Source organism: Meleagris gallopavo, chromosome 7 (genome assembly GCF_905368555.1).
Source record: "Meleagris gallopavo chromosome 7, MGAL_WU_HG_1.1, whole genome shotgun sequence".
Classification (NCBI taxonomy): Eukaryota; Metazoa; Chordata; class Aves; order Galliformes; family Phasianidae; genus Meleagris; species Meleagris gallopavo.
The window spans coordinates 16049531-16071758 of record NC_139410.1 but is presented as its reverse complement, the minus strand read 5'-3'; the positions used below and the strand labels follow the sequence as shown (position 1 = coordinate 16071758).

Genomic DNA, 22228 nt, shown 5'->3' with positions numbered 1-22228 from the left:
TTTTCATAATCATTTTTTTTCCTCACTCGAAACAAAGCTACCACATAGCCCATTATGTACTCTTTTACAAATATAACTGCAAAACACACATATACTTTAATAACATCTCAGCTATATGAGCTTTTTTTAGCTTCCTGAATTACCAGGAATCTAAAAAATATTTAAGAATGAAGTAATGGACACTATTCTATTTTATGCTGTTTCGCTTACTCATCAAGCATGCTGAAACACCTACCTGCCCGATTTCACATATAAATCTGTTTCATAGGGCAAACTATCATATCCTCCTTTTCATGGCAATGAACTGTAATTGAAAGAAGATATTAATTACTATGCTTGTTAAATATGCAATAAACCATGATTTTGTAAAGATATATGATATAATGTCCATTCTTGATAACTCAACCAAGAAACACTACAGCTTTGCCAAATGAACCGTTTACCTCAACAGATTCACTTCTTAAATTTTACTTCTCTCAGACAGTAAAAAAGCTGCTTCCACAATTAAACTTTTTGGACAAACTACAAGATTGATATTTTTCTTGTAAAAAAAAAAATCTAGTACCTTTTTTTTTTTTTTTAAGTGAGAACTCTAACACTAAAAGAAAAATCAGCCCACAAATTAACCTTAAAGCTACAAAAATCTTAATAGCTTCAGAGACTTGCTGAGAAGAATTAAAACACTGAGGATATATTATATAAAATAATTTTTTCCAATTAATTTTTTCATAGCTGGAGGCATGCAACACATTCTTTTCTTCAAAGAAGCAAAGATGATCTTCACATTTCAGATGCTCTAAGATATTCTAAAGCATGCAATGAAACTTTAAAGAGAATAAAGAGAAACACGTTGTTTGCACTCACATCAGAGCAAGGGAAACAATTTCAGACAGATCTGCTGTCAGACTCTCCCTTCCATCTTGCTAAGAGCAGGCCATTTCTACCACATACTTGGAAATAAGTGTGTGGTCATCTACTTGAATCTTTCATGAAACCAGTACAAAGAAGAATTATAATTCCATCAAGTATCAACAATGCTGTATTAACTTTTTGGAAAATGTGGTCAAGGTAGACCCAATAAGCTGTGGACAGCAGGCGTAACTGTCCTTCATCTCATCATTATGAACTCTCTGCTCCTGAACCATTTGGCTGGAAGTTCTCTCAAGTTCATTCTGGGCTCGGCTACTTTCTATGCTTTCCTGGCTATTGGTCCTTAGCACAAGCCTTTCCTTCAGCCCCTTCCTTTCTGGTTCTAGCAAACCAAAATTAATCCACTGGCATGGTAAGTCTGCTCTGATTGTGTTCTGCATTAGGGAAGAACACAACTGGGTGTGAGAAAGGAGAGTACATTTCTCAACTACATTCTCAGCAGGCAAGGTGGTATCGCTCTACTTTGGGAAGAAGGGACACAGATGGGATTGGGTCAACCTGTGTTGGACAGTGCACAGATCTGTACGTGGATGCTGTGACACCAATGACTCAAAATAACAACAGTTCAGAGACAATGAACATGTGAAAACATGATATTGTCACATCAGAGTGACAAAAGTGATGAGCAATTAATCCCATTATTGAAGTTATCTCATTTTACGTTCAAGTAACAGGAGGAGGGAAAAAAAAAAAAAAAAAGAAAGCACCAATGTACACCAATGTACTAGCCAGGAGATGACAAGCACTGTTAGTCCCTCTCTGGGTTCCCCTCTGCCCGCCAAAGGAAACACATTCATCTTTAAGTATGGATATTTATATAAGAAGCTAACAGTGTTAGTTCTGACCTGCGCTTGGCTTGATGAAGAAATGTGTCTTTGTGATTAACAATCACAAACAAAACAAATTCATCTCTCCCCCTGAAGAGTGGTCATGAAAAGGTGCAAGGCTTCGGAGGCTGCTTAACTATCTTAAGAATACCATTTACCACTAGAGAGACAAAATAGTTCAAGTAAGCCTAGGCAAATCATGTAAGACATAATACCTGAGAAATTTGTACGTGTAGGGGACGCATTATCTGATCCTTTTGCCTAAGACTGAATAGTAAAAACTACTGCATAGAATTTTGGATGTTATTTTAAGGAGGAGAGCCCAGTATCCTTGGCTATGGGCACCAAACAGCAAAGAAGCAAATCTTGGAGAAAGAGAGATTCCAGTTTCACTTCTAAATATATACATTCAACAGAATGAGGATTCTGAGACTGAGATCACAAGCCAAGAAGAGATGAATGGCTGCCAGAAGCTTTAGATTCTTTGGCACTAACAACTCAGGGAAACATTTATGTCCTACAGACAAGATGCCAAAGCAAACCACGGAGCGAGATTGCTCCGCCATTCTTTGCAAAGAATTCATAATCTGTCTCAAGGTTCTGAAGAGGTGAAATATTTATTGCACTGTTAAAACCATGAACATGGTACTATCAACATTAAAGAGTATTAACAATGTCGTGGGCAAATTTAATATTCACGACTTAGGCTTCATGATTAAGGTTGTTCTCACTGAAGCCTTAGGATTCCACCTTTATATTATCCGGAATTTAAATAGACACTCAGAGGTCATCTCCCCTGAGCACAGTACCTTTCTTCAACTACATAAAGCAGATTTTTTATTATGGGTTCAAACTACCAGGGACAGACTCCCTTAGGTCTCAAAAGGAATCAGCTTTGTTAAATCTTGATCATGAGGCAGCACATACTTAAATACAACTGCAATATACACACAAATACATATTATAAACAAAAAAGTTATTTCCGTAACAGACCAAAGGTATATTATTTTTTTCCTAAAAGATGAAGATTTTGATTAACCAAGGGGCACACACAACACTCTAGCTGTTAATACAGCTTACTGCGAGTCTTTCAAAGTGCATGGTATTAGTTGCAAAAATCTACTACACCCACACTGTTTGCATTTTTTTTTTTCCTTAGGTCATAAACTGTAAAGATTATTTTTTTCCTGTCTGCCCATTTACTCTTTTAAAGGAATATTACCAAAACATGCATTTGCATATTAAGCAGTCATCTGGTTTCACGTTTTAGTTCGGGAAGCCTGAAATTTTTGACACCCTGCTTTTAAAGAAAAAGAAAACAAAGTGGTGTCCTCTTCAATAACTTCACAGAGAGAAGTTGGAGACAGATTTATATTCTGAACTTTCTGTTACTTGCCTGCAAACTACAAGGCATTCTGAGAGAGAATGCCTTTGTAAAGAGATTGCAACTAACATCTAAGGAAAAAAAAAGTCTCTTGAAGTGCTAAGTTTTTAGAACTTAGAAAAGAAGTTCACTCATCCATTCCAGCAAGACCTTGGACATTACAAGTCTAAACAGAAACCGGATCTGACAGGATGGGAAAACAAAGGGCTCACATTCATTAGTCTAGCCACATCAGTAAGGACTGTATTTACCTACTACAGAGACAAATGCAAAGCTCGCACCTAGAACAAAGTTATTCTATGCAACACTGCAGGCTGAGGGCCAGATGATTGTCAAGCAGCCTTGGGGCAGAACTTAGATCTCCTGGTGGACAATGAACTGAACGCAATTCATCAGCAAGTCACATGCAGCACCAAAAGCTAACAGCATACTGGGCTGAATAAGAAAAAGCATAGCAAGCAGATCAAGGGAAGTGACTGTTCTCCTTCAATTGGCATTCAGGGAGCTGCAGCTGGAGTACTGTGTCCAGTTTTGAGCCCTCAAAACAAAAAAAGATAACCAACTCGAAGAGAAACTAATAGGGTCCCACCAAAACACTTATGGGGCTGGATTATTATGTTCAAGAACAGTAAAAAAGGGCCAAACTTGTCCAGCCTAGAAAAGGGAGGCTAAGGAAAGATCTCCTTTCCTTCTAGTGCTACCTAATGTGCTACTATAGAGAGAACAGATCCAGATTCTTGGTAGTGTACAACAAAAGAATGAGACTCGACACCCTTGGAACAGCTTTAGAAAAGTCCAGGTGGTTAAGTTTATGGACCACCACCTGAAATTGTAGATGCTATGCTAAAACAAACAAACAAGAAGCAAACAAACAAAAACAACAACAAAAACCAACACAAAAAACATCCTTTGCCTGCCTCCTCTCTTTCTTCTGGATTTTTGTGTGCTCTGATTTCAAAAGGCTATTGGAGACTGACTGCTCTAAGAGAGAACACCACAATAAAAAAAAAATAAAAAATACTTCTCTCTGACTACCGAAAGAATAATCCTACGTGTCATCTCGACAAAAATGCTCCCCACTCAACACGATGAGAAATGAAGTACGTGAGCTTCAATCAAATCCAATGGCCAGAGATGAATTATAGACACTTTTGTTTGTTAGCCAGGTAACAAGCAAAAAAACCTTGTCACATAGAAAAAAAGAAGATAGCTCTTGAAGTGATTCAATTCAAATTGGAACCTCCAGCCACAACTTTAATTCTTCAGATGAACCAAACACCCCAATTAGATAATCCTTATTACAGTCCACTGACATATAACATTCTTCTACAGGCCTTCCTACCGTGCCTTCACTCAGAAACATAGAGAAACCTGTAGATTCTCAACGTAATTCTCAGGGAGAAACAGTATCAGAGATAAACATGGGAACAGCATCAAATAATCCCAGCAGTACAGACAACTTTGGTACTTAAATCAGAATGCAGTCTCTCATTTTTGGTGTTCAGTTGCTCCACATTTCAACACAAAGATAAACCAGAAAGATATGAAAGCATTTAAATGTCCTAAGTCTCATCTCTTTCGGAAAGCAAGCAATGCAGTAAATTATATACTTGTAAATAAATACAATTGGTTAAAATGCATTTAATACAAAGCAAAATAAATACAGTAGCATTTACAAATAACTTACTGACATCTAAATAAGCACTGACAGCGTGCTTATTAAAAAATAAAGGTGTTCCCATAAAACATCAAACCAGCGTTAATCTAAGCGTCACAAAAACAGCTTCAACAGTCATTTGTATATCGTTAATAGGATTTCAAGTAAATACCTCCTCAAGTACACTTTCAAGAAGCTATTACTGCATCCTCTGAAGCTTGCCTGTAAGATAACTTCCTGTAGACAGCTTGTAAGAAAAGGCAACCACAGACTTGACCAATGCCTCGATGGCTTATTTTAGTGGTAAAGGTTATTTTGTTTTCTCTCTTAATTCCCCATACAGCAGAAACACCAAAATCTCAACTGACACCCCAATTCAAGTTTTGTCTATTGAACATTTAAACAGTTGTTTAAAATGTATACGTGTACATTAACAATCCCTTCAAAAATATCCCCAAATTTGCTGAGCAAAGTCATTCACACATGCCTATAAAGATTTGTCAGACTTGCTGCTAAAGCCTCACAACATTACCAAGCATGCTGGATGCCAGAAGACCCTTATGCCCTAATTCGCTCATCAGCTATGCAAGCTTACCCTGCAATTTCATATTCTAAACCCTGTAGCAATAGACTGCTCTCTCATAATTTCAAAGCTGACACAAACAACATGGAAGAGGACACCCTTAAAGTGAATGCAGAAGGATAGGATCTGCTGAGAAGACAACTATAAACAAATGAAATCTGGTAGGCAAAAAAAACAACACTACTTCACCATTCCTCAGCTGCACAGAAAGCAAGAAGAACTACACATTCCGGCAGGAATCAACCCATTCCTCAACTGGACAGCCCACAGAGGACAATTTGAGCCTACCAGTTACTGTAATAGCTGATTAATCTACCACTGTTTGCATGCGTTGCAAACACAAGTTTTGCAGCTTGGGTGATCAGTTGCATACGGCTCCATCTCAAGAAACAGCTATACATTCTCGTTCAAAAAAAAAAGAGAAAGTGGGCTAAAACACAAACTGGGCTTTTGTCACTAAGCAGAATTATGGTAGCCTATCAGCATTAAGGCTCTCCTAAGTCTGTACCTCACAAAGTGAGTCAAAGCATCAGAGATGTATTTTCCTACAGATGTTTGCTTTTCTCAAGACTAACCATGTACACTAAACATTTCTTACTCTTTACATTTGATCTGGGATTGCACCCCTTTTTATCGCACAATAAACTCTGACTGTATACAGAGTTATTAACTCTTAGTAGCCTTTAATGTAGATCTCATCGTAGTATGTAATTGCTTTCAGCATTAGGGTTTTAAGATCTTACTTTAAAGTCCCTATAAAAGAAAAGTGAAGCATAAAAGAGCAAGGGCAAAAATTATCTAAGTCTTCATTGACTTATGAGTTCTACTTGAGGTGTGTAACATCTTCATCTCCTTGTATGCATTTAAAGTCAAGTGGACTGACTTTATTCGCGCATTAAAGAATAACATTCTCTTAACAGGTACTTAAAGAGCAGAATTTAATGATTTGCTTAGCCCTACGCAAAAATTTTAGTAGAGATGCTTCTTTAGATTAAAAAAAAAAAAAAAAAGCTGTTTTTCTTTTCCAAACTTAACCATTTCAAAATTAAAAGAGCTGGCTCTCATGCAGCCAAGCAAGTCAATGCAAATCAAAATAAACAAAGCGTGGTTCTTATACTTTCAATACCTGACAACAGCATCACATTCCATACGTCTTAATCATCTCTCGTATTTAATACTAAGCTCTAAAATTTTCTACAAGGGCACTCAGACTTGCAAATTTTTCTTTCAGGAGAAACCAAAAGTTTGCGTGTGGAATTCACCACTTAATAAAAAGTTAAAGTCAGCATTTGGATTTTAGAATAAAAGCCATCACTTCACTTACCTAGAAGGACGGGAACAACTTTTTTTTCTTTTCAGTTTCCTGTACGCAAAGAAAGAAAAGTGAAGCAGAAGTGGTGTAATTAATATTCACCATTACAGACCGCTTTCAGAAGTGTTCTGACTGACTGCATTTCTGTCACGCCACCACAGAATTTAACATTCCTAAAAAACGAAAGCTGAAAAATGAACAGACTGAAGGAGGAAAACAAACAAACAAACAAACAAACAATCCTCCTTAAAAAGGAAGTAGAATCACTAGCAAGCAGATTCTGTAACAGAATCAGTAGATTCTGGAAGATAGGCTGTAGTGCCGAGTTTTTAAAGGATGCAAACCTCAAGAACTGGCCAAGAAGAAAACAGGAGCTCCTTCTTCAATACTGCCACTCTACTGCTTAGTAGAGCGGTTGTTCCACTTCCTTGAAGTCACGGGGTCTCTTTCAGAGAGTTCTGGGGAGGAAGAAGGCAATGCCTGTTGCAACAAGCTTTCTTCTCTTAAAAACAGGCCTAATGTTGATGCTGTGTGTTACCTGTCTATAACTGATGTCTAAGACAAACTGAGGAAGGTATAGAATTTAATTCAAATAACTAAGAAGGAGAACATCTGGACAAGAGGAAAAAAGTGTGAGAAGTGAAGATGATTGACTTAATAATTTCAAATGAGAACAACAAATCCACTGGCCAGCTAGTCACATGCATGGAAACAAACCAATGAAGTTACTTTGGTTTTGCAGAAGGAGCAAGCTTTTTGCATAAGAAAGGACAACTCTGGTAAGCCAGGAGCACCGATGGAATAAAAGAGACATGACTAGACCTAACAATTCCTGGCTGAATACGACAGCTCCAACATCAGCTGCCTGGCTTGGATATTTCTCAGAGGGGCTTGGATTAGTAGAAGCTTGTGCTATATGAATACAGCTCTTACAGACAAGTAGAAAGTCAAGGAACCCTCAGAAAGGAAATATATAGGAATTAATATTCCCCAGATCTTTCTGCAACTTGTTTAGCAAGATAAGAGCTTTTACGCCTTCACCAGCTCAATTACCTAAGTTTGAAAGCTTTAATACTATCCATCAACCTCACAGACATTATAAATCTAGTTTTTGCAACTTTATTTTCAGCAGATGAAAAAAATCTTCACAAAGGTACTTCATTTTTACAGATCGCATCCTTTGGGAACCTAACTGCATACAATAATTAAGGCTCTGGTTTAAAATCCTTAAATATACCAAGGACTATACCACTGAAGCACTCTCATAGCTCATTAAAATGGAGTGATGTATTTTTTTCCTATGAGCAAGGAGGCAAACGACCACTGGCATTTGCCCAGAAATGGAAACACGCTACATTGTTCCCATTAACTTACCGAAGACAATCTCCAATCTGAACTAAAGCTAATAGCAAAGTTCTGAGGTCGAGCTCCTGCTAAACAGCAACTGACACAAAAATCAATCAGATACAGTATGGCATCAACTTGAAACAAAAATATGAGCTATTGCATAGTTATAAAGTATCGACTTGTATTTCTATCACTAGCTATATTCAGGCTCTCAGAGTGCACACTATTGATTTGAAACAAATACACTTAAGTTATGCAGGACATAACTTTAAGTCTATTCATTATTACAGAGAGAAGTTAATGCTACTGAATCGTTTACTCCTCTAAAAACAGTCAGTGCATTATTTTAATACAGAAATTCCAAATCATTTTTAAACACTGCAAAAATAAGAAATTTAAAATGTTTGTAAAGTTTCTCAGAGCTCTGAACGTGCATTTGTAAGTTTTAAAAAAAATTAATGGTGGGGGGAAAGAAAGAGTAGCTGATGAAAGGAATTTTAGGCAGTAGATGGACCCAAATTAGTAAGATTAAAAGAACACCATATTTCAGGCTGCTCAATGCTGTCACAAAACCACAAGAGAAGTAGCATGGAAACAAAAATTATTATCAAGTTATGCATGATTAAGGACCTGAAAGCATTTTCTGTTTTACACTGCACAGTTAAGAATCTTCTGGAAAAAGATGTACTAATGTTTGTATTTCTAGAATTCAAGTGAGGATGGAAATCTGACTACACAGAGAGAAAGATCAAAGACCCAACTAGCTGCTTAGGTGTTAGCATGCACTATCAACTGCAAAAGAAAGTCATCACTGAGTTTTTTTGAAAGCAACTTCACCCCATGTGCACACAAAGTTATTTTTTATTTATTTCTTTGGATGTATGATAAAAAGCAGTTTATTACAAAGCTGCTGGGTTTTTTTTCGTTTGTTTGTTTTTTGTTTTTTTCAATAAGGCTTCAATTGGCAAGTAAGTAAAAGAGAATCTAAGTGAACACCACGAGTTTGTGCCTCTGAAGTGATGTCTGTAACCAGGCTTTCATTAACAGAGAAAAAATGATATTTCATTAGGAGGCTGAAGACACGTCTACCACACTGGAAAAAGAGGACCACAAAGATTTCCTCATCCTATGCAGCAAAGTTGAACGGAGCATGTAATGCATGCACAGCAGATACTCAACCCTAACTTCAGGCACACTTGCTTTTTTCCTTTTTGTCTTTTCTTGTGTTTTAATCAACTCTGTGTGCCTTTACACTCAGCAAGAGGTTGAGAGAAGAGATTCACAGCTGAGTACAGCATGACAAGGTGACAACAAAGACATTCTAAAAGGCACAAGAGAAAAGAGAGGCAGAAGAAAATACACTTCGCATTAGCTGTTTGCAAAGCAGCAGATGATTCACAATTTCCTGCTCCAGTAGAGTATTTTATCCCGCTATGAAGCAGGTGACAGCATCTTTATTTGAAGAGAAAGAACATTTCTGGAAGAAACTAGCAACAAAAAGTGAAATGAGTGAGATAGGCACGGAGGGGGGACAAGGAAACGTGCCGATGAACCCCCCTTCTAACACAGGGGTGCAGGAAGACTGCATTACGAACAAAGCTGCACGATGACACCTGTACCCCAAACCCACAATCACACGGCACGGGAGCATGAGAACATCTGCGCCCGAAACACCGTGCAGCCATCAGTGCCTGAAGGCCCGCGCTGTGCCGTTTGTTTTTAATCCGCTGACACCTCCGGAGCCCTTTCATTAGGATAACTCTGGAGGCACAGGCAGAGGCCGCGGCCCCGCCCGCACAAGAGCAGCTCGCCCCCCCTCCCCACCGCTGAGCCCGAGGCCCCCCGGAGCCGCGAACGGACGCGCAGAGGCCTCCACCTCGGGGCCGGGGCTCAGACGGAGCCCGAGGCTGCCGCGGCCGCCGCCGGAGGCGAGGGGAAAGCCGGCGCAGCCGCCGCCCCTGCCCGCTCGGCCCCTACCTGCGGTGGCGCCGGCGCCCTCCCACCCGGCTCTAGAGGCGGCGGGAGCCGCAGGCCGCGGTGGGGGAGGGGGCTGCGGCGGCGCGGAGCCGCGGCGCCATGTTACCGCCTCCCGGGAACCCCCACCTACCGCTCGGCGGGGCCGCTCCCTCCCCTCCGCCCTCGGGGCGCTCCCCGCGGCCCGGACCCGGGCGCGGCCGGCGCCTCTCCCTGCCGCGCCGCGCTCCTGTTTACAAACTCACCCGGGAACGCGGGCCGCGCCGCACATGAAAGGCCGGGTCCCCCACAGGCTTCCGTCACTTCTCGCGAGAGCGCCGCCGACATCTCCGCGGGCCCGGTGGAACGCAGGTCACGTGGCGCAGGGGGGCGGGGAGAAGGGCGGGGACTCCGCGGATTGGGCGCCGACGACGGGGCGGGTGAGGCTGCCTGTGTGGCCGGAAGCGGCCGGTGTCCGGGTGTGGCTGCGCCTAAGCGGGTGCCGCTCGGTGCGTGCGTGGATGGGTGACCACGCCGAGCACGGCGGCGGCTCCGAGGCGGAGATAGGCGCGACGCTTGCGTCCAGTGTTCAGAGCAGTTACAGCCCTACTCCTCCTTGCTTAGGATGTTAATGTTTCAGTGTCCCCATCTGGACAGCACACGTGCCAGGACAGCCACGGCAACAGGGCTCAGAGGACTTCCACAGAAACACCCTCGAAGTCTGTCCTGCTGGGAGCTGCTGCAGGGGCTGTGCTCAGTGACACTGCTCCAAGCACATCACAGCCCAGCCTTGGGATAACCAGACCTTGCAGGAGCTCTGTTCAACATATGGCACCTAATACTATGACTAACAAGTATTTGTACCAGTAGCATAATCGAATTCTACAACATTTAATTGCATTCCATTTCCCTGAATTAGGACAAGAAAACCCAGGATACTTCGTTTCTTGTAATTGCTTTGTTGGCCCTGTACTGCACTGGAAATTTTTTGAGATACAGAAGGATAAAAAAAATCCCATTTTTTTTTATCCACCACTTACTTTAAGGCAGAATTACTCATATCTAAGCATTGTAAATGACTCGAATGTGAGATGCTGCAGGAAGGAATAGATCTTGCTCATATGCAGCTATAAGCTTCCCTCACAAAGCACCTAAGAGGAAGATAACTTCCTGCATGAAGGCTTGTTTCCATGTTTTGTAAGACCATGATTTGCCTAACGAGGAGATCCAATTCATCCAAATTTGGCATTACTTTACAGCAATTTTGGACCATGTTCAGAAGCATAAGAGCTATTTAAAAATCAGTCAAACCTGGGGAAATGCTACTACTAGGACAGGTTGCACACGTGAAGTGTGTGCTGCCTTTCAGACAAAGCTGATCATAGGGATCACACTGACAGGGTGAGCCACACTGGAAAAAGACAGGATGTTCATTCAGTAATTGTCATGATTTGGACAGCTTCCTTATTGAAGTTCCAGAATAGCTATCCAGAACTTCTCCCTATACCAACTACAGAGCTAAACCTCAAGAAAGTCTCATCATACCCAAAGATGAGCTTTAGGCTAGAATTCTAGTTGTTTACTGCCTTTCATCCAAGGCAAATACACTGCATGTCAGCTCTGTAACAGCTTGAATAAATGATAATAAGTGCATTAAAAAAAAAAACAAAACACAACACACTGCATGAGCACAACCACAGATGATACACACAACATGATTGATCTCCTGCTATCCCTCCAGACCAATTCATTCCCAGACCTAGTCATACAGGGTACTACTAACACTATGCTAGATCTGAATGTTTGAAGGTGCTACATACTTTACTCTCAAACCTGAGTAAAATCAATAGTTGCTTTCCATATTTACAAAACAGCTTTTAATCCTTTCACAAAGATGACCATTTCCTCTGAAGAAAGTACAGAGGAAGAAGCCTCTTATGCTGCATTCAAGTTAGGCTAAGCGAATACCTATTTGGTATTTAAGTTCAAATTAAAACAAAGAATTTACCTGCATACTGCACCCAAAGAGCCACAAATCAGTTTCTCCATATAAATGAGGACAGGCTAGTTACAGCTCATAGTAGATAGTTCACTCGAGTTAATTCCGTATCAGCAGGAAAGCAAAGCTCATAAGCTCGTTCACCTTATTCCAAAGGTCAGTTTATAGCTGTTGAATGATCAGACCTATTATTTAATATTCAAAGCCACCCAATCAATTAGTACACAGTAGCACACAGTACGTTGCCGTAAATGCAGACAACACCTTAAATGCATTAAGGTTGTTAGAAGATAGAAACCATGAGAAGCAAAGCTTGCAGTGCAGACATTTTGTTACTGGAAGTGCTTGGATCCTACTACTAAAAAAAATCTTTACTTACTCAGGAAGCTGGACATTCTCCCTTTCAGTTAGGTAATGCCAAGAATGCTGTAATTAAGAGTATAATGTCCATGTGCCACAACTAAAGGCTTTGGACCAATGTCAACCAATAGTTTAGTTCAACCTGGATACTAATCAGAACCAAGCAGAAAGCTTTTACTAGAGTGATCAAAATTCACAGTGGAACAGACAACAGATAAAAACAGAACTTCCTTATCACTGTTTGAGGATTGTTTAGCTCATTCTACCACGGGGTGCCAAAACTCTGTGCCAGCTAATTGGGGGGTGGAGAACACTACGAAGTTGTGCACAGAAACAACTCTGGATAAATTCTATATAGGTTAAGGAACAAGGCCAGAAGTATAACTTCTCACACTTGGTCAGTGCATCCATTGATTTTCCTAGGATAAGTCACCAAACAAGTGACACTCCCACAAATATTATGCTTGACTTGAAGTCACTGTTGTGACATGGTATGTCATAATCACAAGATAAAGTCATACTCTAATAAGAAAGATAATAAATGCAAGCAACAGGTTGACAGTTAAAGTCGTTCTCTTTAATGAAATGACTTTGGAAATAGCATCAATTTCCATGACACCAACATTTTGGGAGTCCCATAAAATATGCAAGATTACATTCCAACGCCAATATTACAGGCAGATCTCATTTCACATGGCAAATAGGATCAAGAAAGCAACCATCAGACAGAAGAGACCCATAGCTTCAGACAGGGCGAATCCCAGGATAGCATATGAGAACAGCTGCTGCTTCAGAGAAGGATTTCTAGAAGAAAATAAGTGCGTAAGATCTTTTCATATTTAAGAAGTTTTTTCCATATTCTGTTTCATGTTTCTCACAGATTTAGAATCTCATACTTCCCTTGCAAAGATTCTATAACAGGAAATTCAGTAAACCCAAGCATAAGCTTTTTATAAGCAAGAATTTCACGGAAGAGAAGTGACTTTGTTATTAAGGTTAGATTCAAGTTATGCAGATTATATATGCCTTTTCCAAATAAGTATAGCTTTTATGACTACATTCATCCTTTGCATCTACTTTCTTCCCATATGGGAACTATTAGCACTATTTTAAGTTTACTTCATATCTTTCTCATTACAACTGTATTCTAAGGAAGCTAAAAACATTATGTAGCTCACAGAAAAATCCAAGAACTGAAACCATCTAGACAAAGGAAATTAATATGCAATGGTTTGTTATTAAAAAAAAATAATGCATTATTCCAGGGCAAGGGGAGGATTTTTCAGCATAGCCACATGCAGTAATACTCCAAAAACTCTTACTGACATATTCTTGCCTATGACAAAAGAGGAGACATTCATTTTGTATGAAAAGCCTCTCATGTTTCTTAAATCAAAGCTGAACTTCCTTATCTTCAGTAGAGTTTTTTAAAAAGCCTTTATTAAGACAAAAGACTTAGGTCTTCACTGCTAGAAAGAATAATGAAATAAATATTTCCTTAATGTCTATTTTATGAAGTTCCTCTTTACGACGTCTCCCTTCTTCCAGGGGAGAATCTAGGCTAGATTTTGAATTCAGTTGTGGAAGTGAATGCTGGAACACTGAACCTGTCACAAAAGCACTGATCAAGACTAAAAATCTCTTTTCTTTCATGTCTCTTATCCATGCAGACAGTTCTGAATCAATCTGAAACAATCAAGTTCCGAATTGATCCAGAGAGCCATCCTGTTGAATATAGCGCAGCTTCACACTATTCCATTTAGTCATGTTTAACACTAGCAATATTAACAGAATCTAATACACCTCCATCATCCTTACTACAATTTAGCTTACTGGGAATGTTGCATCAAGATATAACTGCAAGTAATTCAACATTTGTATGAGGGAGATTGATTACCTGGCGTAGCCAATGATTAGACTACCGAAGACTGTTCCAATACCAGCACCAGATCCAGCCACACCTACTGTGGCAGCACCAGCACCAATGAATTTGGCAGCAGTATCAATGTCCCTGCTGATAGCACTAGTCTGGAATTCTCTAAGTGCTAGTTGAGAGACAGTGTTTTGGGCCCCAATAAGCGTGGATTTGCCCTAAGAAAACAAGACATGAAAAAAAAACATTATAATCAGGCACAGACTATTTCTGGTGATACAACGCTACTTTGTAGTTACAAAAGTTGCATTAGAACCAGAGCCTAGTTACTCTTGCAAGTGATGAGACTATAAGAAATTAAGACTTCAGAATGTTACCTGTTTACCTGAAAGCAACGAACATAAAATGCAAAGAACTTCTCTTGAGTGAAACGGCAAGACAGCAACAAGTATTATTAAAGGTTCGATATAAAGCAAGCTTCAGAGCATATTTAAGTTAGTACAAGTGAACTCTAGGTTGAGAACATTTAGGCTCACCAGGTAATTTAAGAAGATACAGAATTTTGTTTACAAGGTACCTCTCCAGTCCTTGCCTCTGGCCTAGAAAACACAGATGCTGAAATTGGTCTGTACAAGATTCTTGATCCTGCACGGATCTGCAAGAGGAGGAAAAAAGTTAAAGAGAAGTACTTAGTTACAACTGTCCTCATAAGATCTTCTTTAAGTTATTAAGGCTATTATCTGCTAAACCATTTGCCTTATTAGAATGACAACAATCTTTGCATGGCCAGATATACAGAAGACCACACAGAAGCAAACCCCACATGCAATTTGATAGCACCGTTTTCTAAAGCCATTACAGCAAATAGCTAGACCATTCAGCGAGCCTGTGCATGCAGTACACTGACAGGAAAGGGAACAAATCGGGAGCCACGTAAGAGTCGAACAGACTGGCAGGCAGCGACGTCCGTTTTAGAACGGAAAAATAAAAGATACCAAAATTAATTCCCGAGCCGCTAAACGCACAGACGCGGCCCGGACTGAGAAACGCCGCGAGGCACAAATGAATGAAGGCTGTCTCACAAGAGGCCTGCGCGTGCCCTTGGGCTGCCAGAACTCTAAGGTCATCGCGCACAAAGCGCTTCCTGCAGGGAGAGCGCTGCCCGCAACATGCGAGCGGGGACGTTCTGCAGCGCGAGAGGACGTCGTGAAGGAGAAGAGCCCCTCGTCTCCCAAGGACAAGAAGCCCAGCCCCGCGCGGGCCGGGCCTCGGCCCGCAGTTTGACCTACAGCAGCGCTCCGGGCCCGGCTGCGCCGCGGCCGCCCTCCGCGCTCCTCACCTCGGCCGAGGGCCCCACCAAGGATGCGGGAAGGAGACCGCGGCCCCGCGCCCGGGAAGCCCCCGCCTCGCCTCGCCCCACGGGGCCCGCCCGGCTCGGGCGCCGGGCGGCAGCCCCGCCACCCCGCGGCGATGCCGGCGGCGGGGAGGAGCCCGCCCGCCCGCGGGGCCGGGGGCGATACACTCACCAGGGCGGGCGAAGCGGCGAGCTTGGCGCAGGCGAACATCTCGGCGGGCGGGCGGCGTCCCCGGGGCCACGATCCGGAGTCTCTGCGGAGAGAGCGAAAGGGTGAGGGTGAGCGGGTCGCGGCGGCGGCGATGGGGGCGGATGCCCCGGCCGGCGCTCACCCTCTGCGGCTGCCGCTCCTCGGGGCTGACGGGCTGAGCGCGGCTGTGCGCAGGCGCGGCGGGACGGGCGGTGGGCGCCCGGATGCGGCGCGGCGGAAGGGGAGGGAGCGGCGCCAAGGTCACTTTATGCCGACGCCATTGGCAGCGGCGGGGGGCGCGAGCCTCGCCACGCCCCCTCAGTGACCACGCCCCCCCAGTGGCCACCCCCATCCTTAGCCACGCCCACGACCGGCCTCCCCTCCTTCGGCCACGCCCCCCGCCCACCCTGAGGTCTCCCTGCAGTCCTGGCAGCGGAATTGCGCGCTTCGTATTTGCCTATTGCATCCTTGCTGGGGTGTTCTGCCATCCTCCAGCTGACGCCGTGCCTTCTCTCATTGCGTATTTTTCTGTCAGCTCCCACATCCAAGCCGCAGTCTCATCGGTGCTGTACTTTTTCTGTTATGATTCCTACTCTGGAATGCTGTGCAATAACACATTCACAAGCTGCTTGGTCTGAGCAGCATCGACACCACCATTAAGCACCTGTTAATTGTTGCACTTAAGGCATAACAGCTGACACTACATTTTACATCCAGCTCAGCTGTTGCTTCAGGGAGGGGTCAGAAGAGCAGTTACTGATCTCCAGGGACCCTACTCAGCTTAATTCAAGCAGGTCTCCATTAAAAAAGACTTCTGTTAACCTCACTCTGTTTCTTATCTGCATAAAACGCTGCTGGGTCCACTGGTGTGCCAGAGAATGGTGCAATTCCTGTTTGTTCAGCATGTATTTAAACCCTTAAGTTCTACAGGGAGTTGGATCTGGTGTGGACACGGTACCTGTAAGCTGGCATTTCTGATGGGGTGTGTGGGCTGGTCTCCTTCCAGACACAAACACTGGCAGCTGTAGAGTGGGTCAGAAGGATGCATTTAGAAATTAAGCAAGTCATATGCTGTACAATGTCAAATAAATGGCTGTGTCCAGAGTGCTTTGCACCAAAGGCTCTGTCAGTATCCTACATTCATTATTAATAACTTACAAGAGATGAATGTCTGTTCTGTATGTGCTGATGGAGAAATCTTATCTAGTCAGGAGAAATCCCACTGTCCAAAGTCTAAGTAGATAGCTCTCTTAGATCAAAACCTATTCCTTCAGGTTAATTTTTACCTGCCAGCAGGTGATTAGTATCTCCAAGCATGTCACACACACTAGTCTTAAAAAAAAAGAAAAAAGAAAAAAGAAAAACCTCTTTTGAAGGAGAGACATGTTTGGAAAACCACCGTATTTCGATAGTCCTTACCAGCTGGTAGAACACCAAAGGGTAAAATTGGATCAAAAGCCTCCTGAGAAAGTCCTAATGTGTGTGAAAAGCTTTAAAGTGTAGAATGGTGTTACTGCCCCTGGGTTAGCTGTCCAGAGCTTCTGTATTTATGCAGGGCATTGATTGCTACTGGTGCACAAAGTCAGGGTTTGTCACTGCCTGGCCCACGTTTCAGCACAGACTATCTCGCACCTCTCCCATTCACTGCTGTGTGGTTGACTCTTACCAATCACAGCTAACGGATAACTGGAGCAATACCTTGTGGGAGGAAGCTATATAGAGCAGAATTAATATGCTGTGGGATATTTAAAATGACTTAGCTCCGGAAAGAAGGAATTAAGCCATTATTATGTGGCTCTGCTTTAAGTAGAATTTCTCTTGGTAGTATGCTGTTCAGACCCGCTTGCTTTATTGATTATCAGTAGTTGGCAAATCTTGCCATTAGCAGTGCTGGAAGTTTTAATTGCTGACTTGGCTGGATTGGAAGTGATGTTTCACAGGAAAGCAGACAGTAGAGTTTTGGGTTTTTTTCTTTCTTCTCATCATTGTAAAGTTCTCTTTAACACAGAAAAGAGAGAATCTGCTTCCAGAGTGATCTTTGTGCCTCGGAGTACTTACCCAAGCTGATTTTTTTTTTTTTTTTTTGCTTAGATTCATTTTTTTTTTTAGCCTCAACAGCTCTGTTCAGTGAAGAGTTGAAGGCAATTAATAACATAAGACTAATTCAAGCTATAGAGCATTCTGCTCATCCATTCATCGATTATTTTAACACCGGAGTCCTAGAAACTGATGGCATGAACTAAAAAACAAAACAGCACACCATGTCTGTACTTAGCAAGACTCCAGATGTATACAAATCCTATTAAGAACTCCAGTACAATTTGAATTTAAAAAAAATCATCACAATAATCCCAGCTATGTCATTTTTGGGTCCCTAAGAGCTGCTTTAAATTACAGAATGATTGTATACAATCATTCTGTATACAGAATGTATATATACAATAGTAATTACACATCAAAATGAAGAGTTGTCAGGAAGAAAACTACTCTACTACAACAGAAACTGAGCAAAGGAAGGTGTTCTCACCTTCATCCTAGCTACTGGATTCTGTTGGAAAGTGAGACCAAGGCTCCAGAGTAGCCAGAAGGAGGAGTAGAATCACTTTCACCCTGGATAACAAAGCAATAACAAAGCCCAGCATTCACGACCTACTGGTTGGTTTCAGGATGATCTACACCAGAAAAATATTCAATAATGCAGCCACTCTTTTATAAAGCCCAGCATGGCATGAGACCTCAAAAATTCGTCTTCTATGTCAAGAAAAATTATGACTTAATAAACATAATCTGATTACATATTTGTATTTGCAACATAAAATTCTCAACAGGTCGACAAACAGTTTTACTTTGTTCCCCACCTATTAGTCCACGTGTGTTATGGTCGCCACCTTCAGGTCACATTTTCATGTGTTTAAACATTGCTATTAGGCATCTACCCAATATTTTTTTTTTAATTTGTTTTGTTATTGCATTTCATCAAAAATAATCTACTGATGTTTAATCACATTATTTTTTATCAATACAAAGACAATTCAAAACCTACGGAAATAAAGTATCTCTTAGAACAGCCAAGTGTTTTCCTCAGATGGTTCATGTGTTTCCCATGGCTGGTTAAGTCTGCATCTGTGCTGTGCTGCAAAAAAAAAGCCCAGCTGATACCTGAAATGGTCATTGAAATGGTGATTGGATAGCACACGCAGATGCATTGCTAGTTTACGGCATGTCACTAAGATTAAATTAGAATAAGTCCAGCAATGCACTGAACATCTTTTTTAGCAGAAAACACAGTTCAGCTGTAAGTTGGCAACATTAACTGCATGGTTTAGAACGCAAAGCTGGCAAAACAATTACACCACAGATCCAGAGAACAGCACAGACAACCAAGATTTTGGCTGTTGTAGAGGCACTGAGTCCAAAAGTTTCCATCAAACTGCTGCTGAAGTTGAAGACACCATAGGCAAAGGGGAGTTTCACCAGTGGGCTCTTTCCATAGTGGGCTTTTTTGGAAGCATGAGCATTCTGTGCAGGGAGAATGGCAACACCAGACTCCTAGTTTTTAAACAATAGCACCTAACCTTTTTGTGAGATTTTGTACTTGGTATTTCTCAAAATCATTTGGTACTGGGCATGTGTTTGTGGGGTCTATATTTTAGTTGTTGATAAGGTGGAAAGAGAAACATATAAGGTAGCTGCCCAGTTCTCAGAAACATAAGCATTACCAATTTCCATTTAGAGATTAAATCAGTTTTTGAGTAACTTATAATGCTTATAATAAATGACTCTGGACCGTTTCTCCCTCTCTGCAGTGTGTAGATCCAGTTTATAGTCCCTGGTGGGAGGGAAGATGGGATCACAGCCATTAATGTATGCAAGATTCACCTGCTTAATTGTAAATGACATACCTCCCAAGTACGAGTCTCAATTCTCTCATGCTTGCAGACTGCTTTGGGATGAGTGCCCAAAAAGAAGCGATAAAGACAGAACATCCGTTAACATCCCAAAGCCCTCAGTCTGATGGCCCAGCAGAAAGCCTGTAGGATGGCACTGAGCCTGAGCCCGGCCCTGCCATGCTGCTGCCAGTCTGAGCCCGTGGAAATAGTTGCTCACTTCAGCTGGCAACTGCCGTGCTTTGCATGGCTCAGGCAGGCTATTTTTAAATTGCTGTAATTAATTTTGCTCACAGCTACAAAATAGATCATATATTGTTATGTCCTGTACCTAAAGCACAGGAACTCAGACAGCCCACCCTGCCTGCATCCTGCCCCAAGTGCTCAGACCCGAGGCACATGCCAGTCCCTGGCACGCCTGCGCTCAGCCCCATCTGCCGTGCTGGCCCTGTGCCCACTCAGAATTAGCTATGCCAATTTCAGCAGGGCAGAGGTGCTAACCAAACATGGTTTTAGAGGGACAGCTTTCAGAGCGCAGTGAGAGCCATCCCTTTTGCCAGCAGATCCTGCTGTTTGCAAATAATTCCAGCTTAAGGCCACATGCTTCATTACATGGGATCACATCTGTAGATGCTTGGAGGCATTATTAAAAAAAAAAAAAAATAAAAATCAACAAATGTCTTCTGTATTTCTCTTTCAGTTTGGTGTGGTGCTTGGAATTCTTCATACGGAGAGTGACTGCTCTGCTCCTTGTTAACAGGAGACAGCCATCAGCTCTATGTACTGCAAGCCATCTTAGCAGGGCTCCACAGCAAAGCAGAGGCAGCAAACCGCAGGAGCTTAGCAGAGCTGCACTGCTCTTTCTAGCAGATCTCAATTGCTTTGTGCCTGAAGTCAGGATGACAGAGCATTGCCTTTTTGCACTTTCCTGATTCTGGACAAATTTGCAGAAGGCATATCTGAGCCCCACCCAATTCCAGAGCAGCATACGTATGAGACAAAATTAATGCTGCTCAGTAAACTGTTTATTATAATGAGGAGTCTGTATATGATCTATAAATACTGTAATAATATAACATTGACACCATAGTAGTATATTATAGCTGCACCTGACTCCATTTTTCCCCCCTCAAACAGGTTACTTGTGTTAGCAGAATTACTCTATGAAACCAGAAATGCCTTAGGAAAGTCCAAAATCTGTTCCCAACCTTCACCTCCACAGATCACCGTGCTCAAATTTAAGATGCTACCTTATAACTAAGAATATTTTGCCCAGAGTTCTCCAAAAAGAATTTCTAGAATAAAATAAGATTTGGCGCAGGTAATTTCCAGGCAGACTTCTTTAGTTCTAAGTACTGATTTTTAAACATTTTGCTGTCTAGACAGGATCTGTGGCAAAGAAACCCAAAAGCCCACATCCCCTAATGCTATCAAAACACCTAAGGCTATTTTAAACCTATATTTAACATCTCCCTGAAACAAAACTGAATTTAAGAACATGCAGAAGAGTTAAATTTTTGAAGGTCTTACACTTTTCAAGGGTTAGAGTAACAAGAAGACACCAGAATTAGAAAATTCTATTGAGAATCAAGGTGTAGACTTACAAAATATTTGTACTAAGTGTATATTTCAGGTTAGCAATGTATATTTCTCGTCCTATTTTCTTTGGTGTAGGTTTATGAAATCAGGTACAGTTAATAAGGCTTTTAAGCATACTTAACATATATTTCCTATGATATTGAAAAATCAATCTTCAAAATACTGTGCTGATCTCAAGAAATGAAAATAGCTAGTCCCATTTCAGAGCACATTAGCACATTGCTGTATCATTTGCTCCCAGCATCTCTCCCTCTCACTTGTCTTCTTCCCTTAGCTTTTGACAGTTCACCTGGCATTCTAGAGCAGAGTACTATTTTGTTTTCAATACCACTTGATCTCAGAGGCACTCCTCTTTTTCTTCTTTTCCATAGCTCCTAAAAGCATTCCCTCATAGTTCTATTAATGGCCTGGCTTCCACACAGCTGTTAACATTCCCAATTTCCTTGCATACAGGTCAAATTTGTGTTCTTTTAGAGAGATAATACTGATACCATGACTAGAAAGTGATCTTCCCAGCAGTGCCCCATCCAGGATCTTGGTTACTGTGTTCCTTGGAGATCACCTGTGCCACGTGGGAGATCTGGCTCCTGGGGGCTCTTGGAGTTTTGGGTGAGCTGTAATTTGATTGATAAATACCAACCACAAGGGCAAATGTTATGGCTGCCTGGTACAGTGTCAGCTGTGAGGGCTTCAGTGAGCAACAAGCTCGTTATCCCTCCATCCAAACCTCATCTTCTTCACTAGAACTGAGGTGGTCTGTGGCACTCCAGCCGGGGTGCACCAAAGGGTAGCACAACTCTGGGAAGGAGGGGAGCTGTCTGGAGAAGCGACCTGTGTTCCTACAGCTCACAAGCTTCGTCTGGTTGAAACTACTATCTCAGGAACACCAATAATTAGAGACACATATGCTTGCTAATTTGAAAAAGACATGGCGGGCTTGCACAGGTTTGTGTCTGGATAGAGCTTTTAATGC

The 22228-nt window shown here is 41.9% G+C and overlaps 2 protein-coding genes across 8 annotated transcripts in view; both read right to left on the bottom strand.

Annotated features, from left to right (window-relative positions):
* ATF2 (activating transcription factor 2) overlaps positions 1–10393 on the bottom strand; it is a 50982-nt gene extending 40589 nt beyond the window's left edge. The window contains exons 1-4 of one of the 7 annotated variants that reach the window (XM_085228628.1): positions 10260–10359; positions 7038–7151; positions 6706–6744; positions 236–304 (exon numbers count right to left, since the gene is read on the bottom strand). The gene's annotated coding sequence lies outside the window, so the exon portion shown is untranslated. The other 6 variants (XM_085228631.1, XM_085228624.1, XM_085228625.1 and 3 more) reach the window with 6 other exon arrangements.
* A 2514-nt stretch (positions 10394–12907) lies between these two features.
* Positions 12908–16069, bottom strand: ATP5MC3 (ATP synthase membrane subunit c locus 3). The gene is made up of 5 exons (XM_085228636.1): positions 15912–16069; positions 15752–15833; positions 14803–14880; positions 14250–14443; positions 12908–13156 (listed from the first exon to the last, which is right to left on the bottom strand). Exons 2-5 carry the CDS (start codon positions 15788–15790, stop codon positions 13042–13044), a joined length of 426 nt encoding a protein of 141 aa, XP_085084762.1. The 5' UTR covers positions 15791–15833; positions 15912–16069; the 3' UTR covers positions 12908–13041.
* Between the last annotated feature and the right edge of the window lie 6159 nt (positions 16070–22228).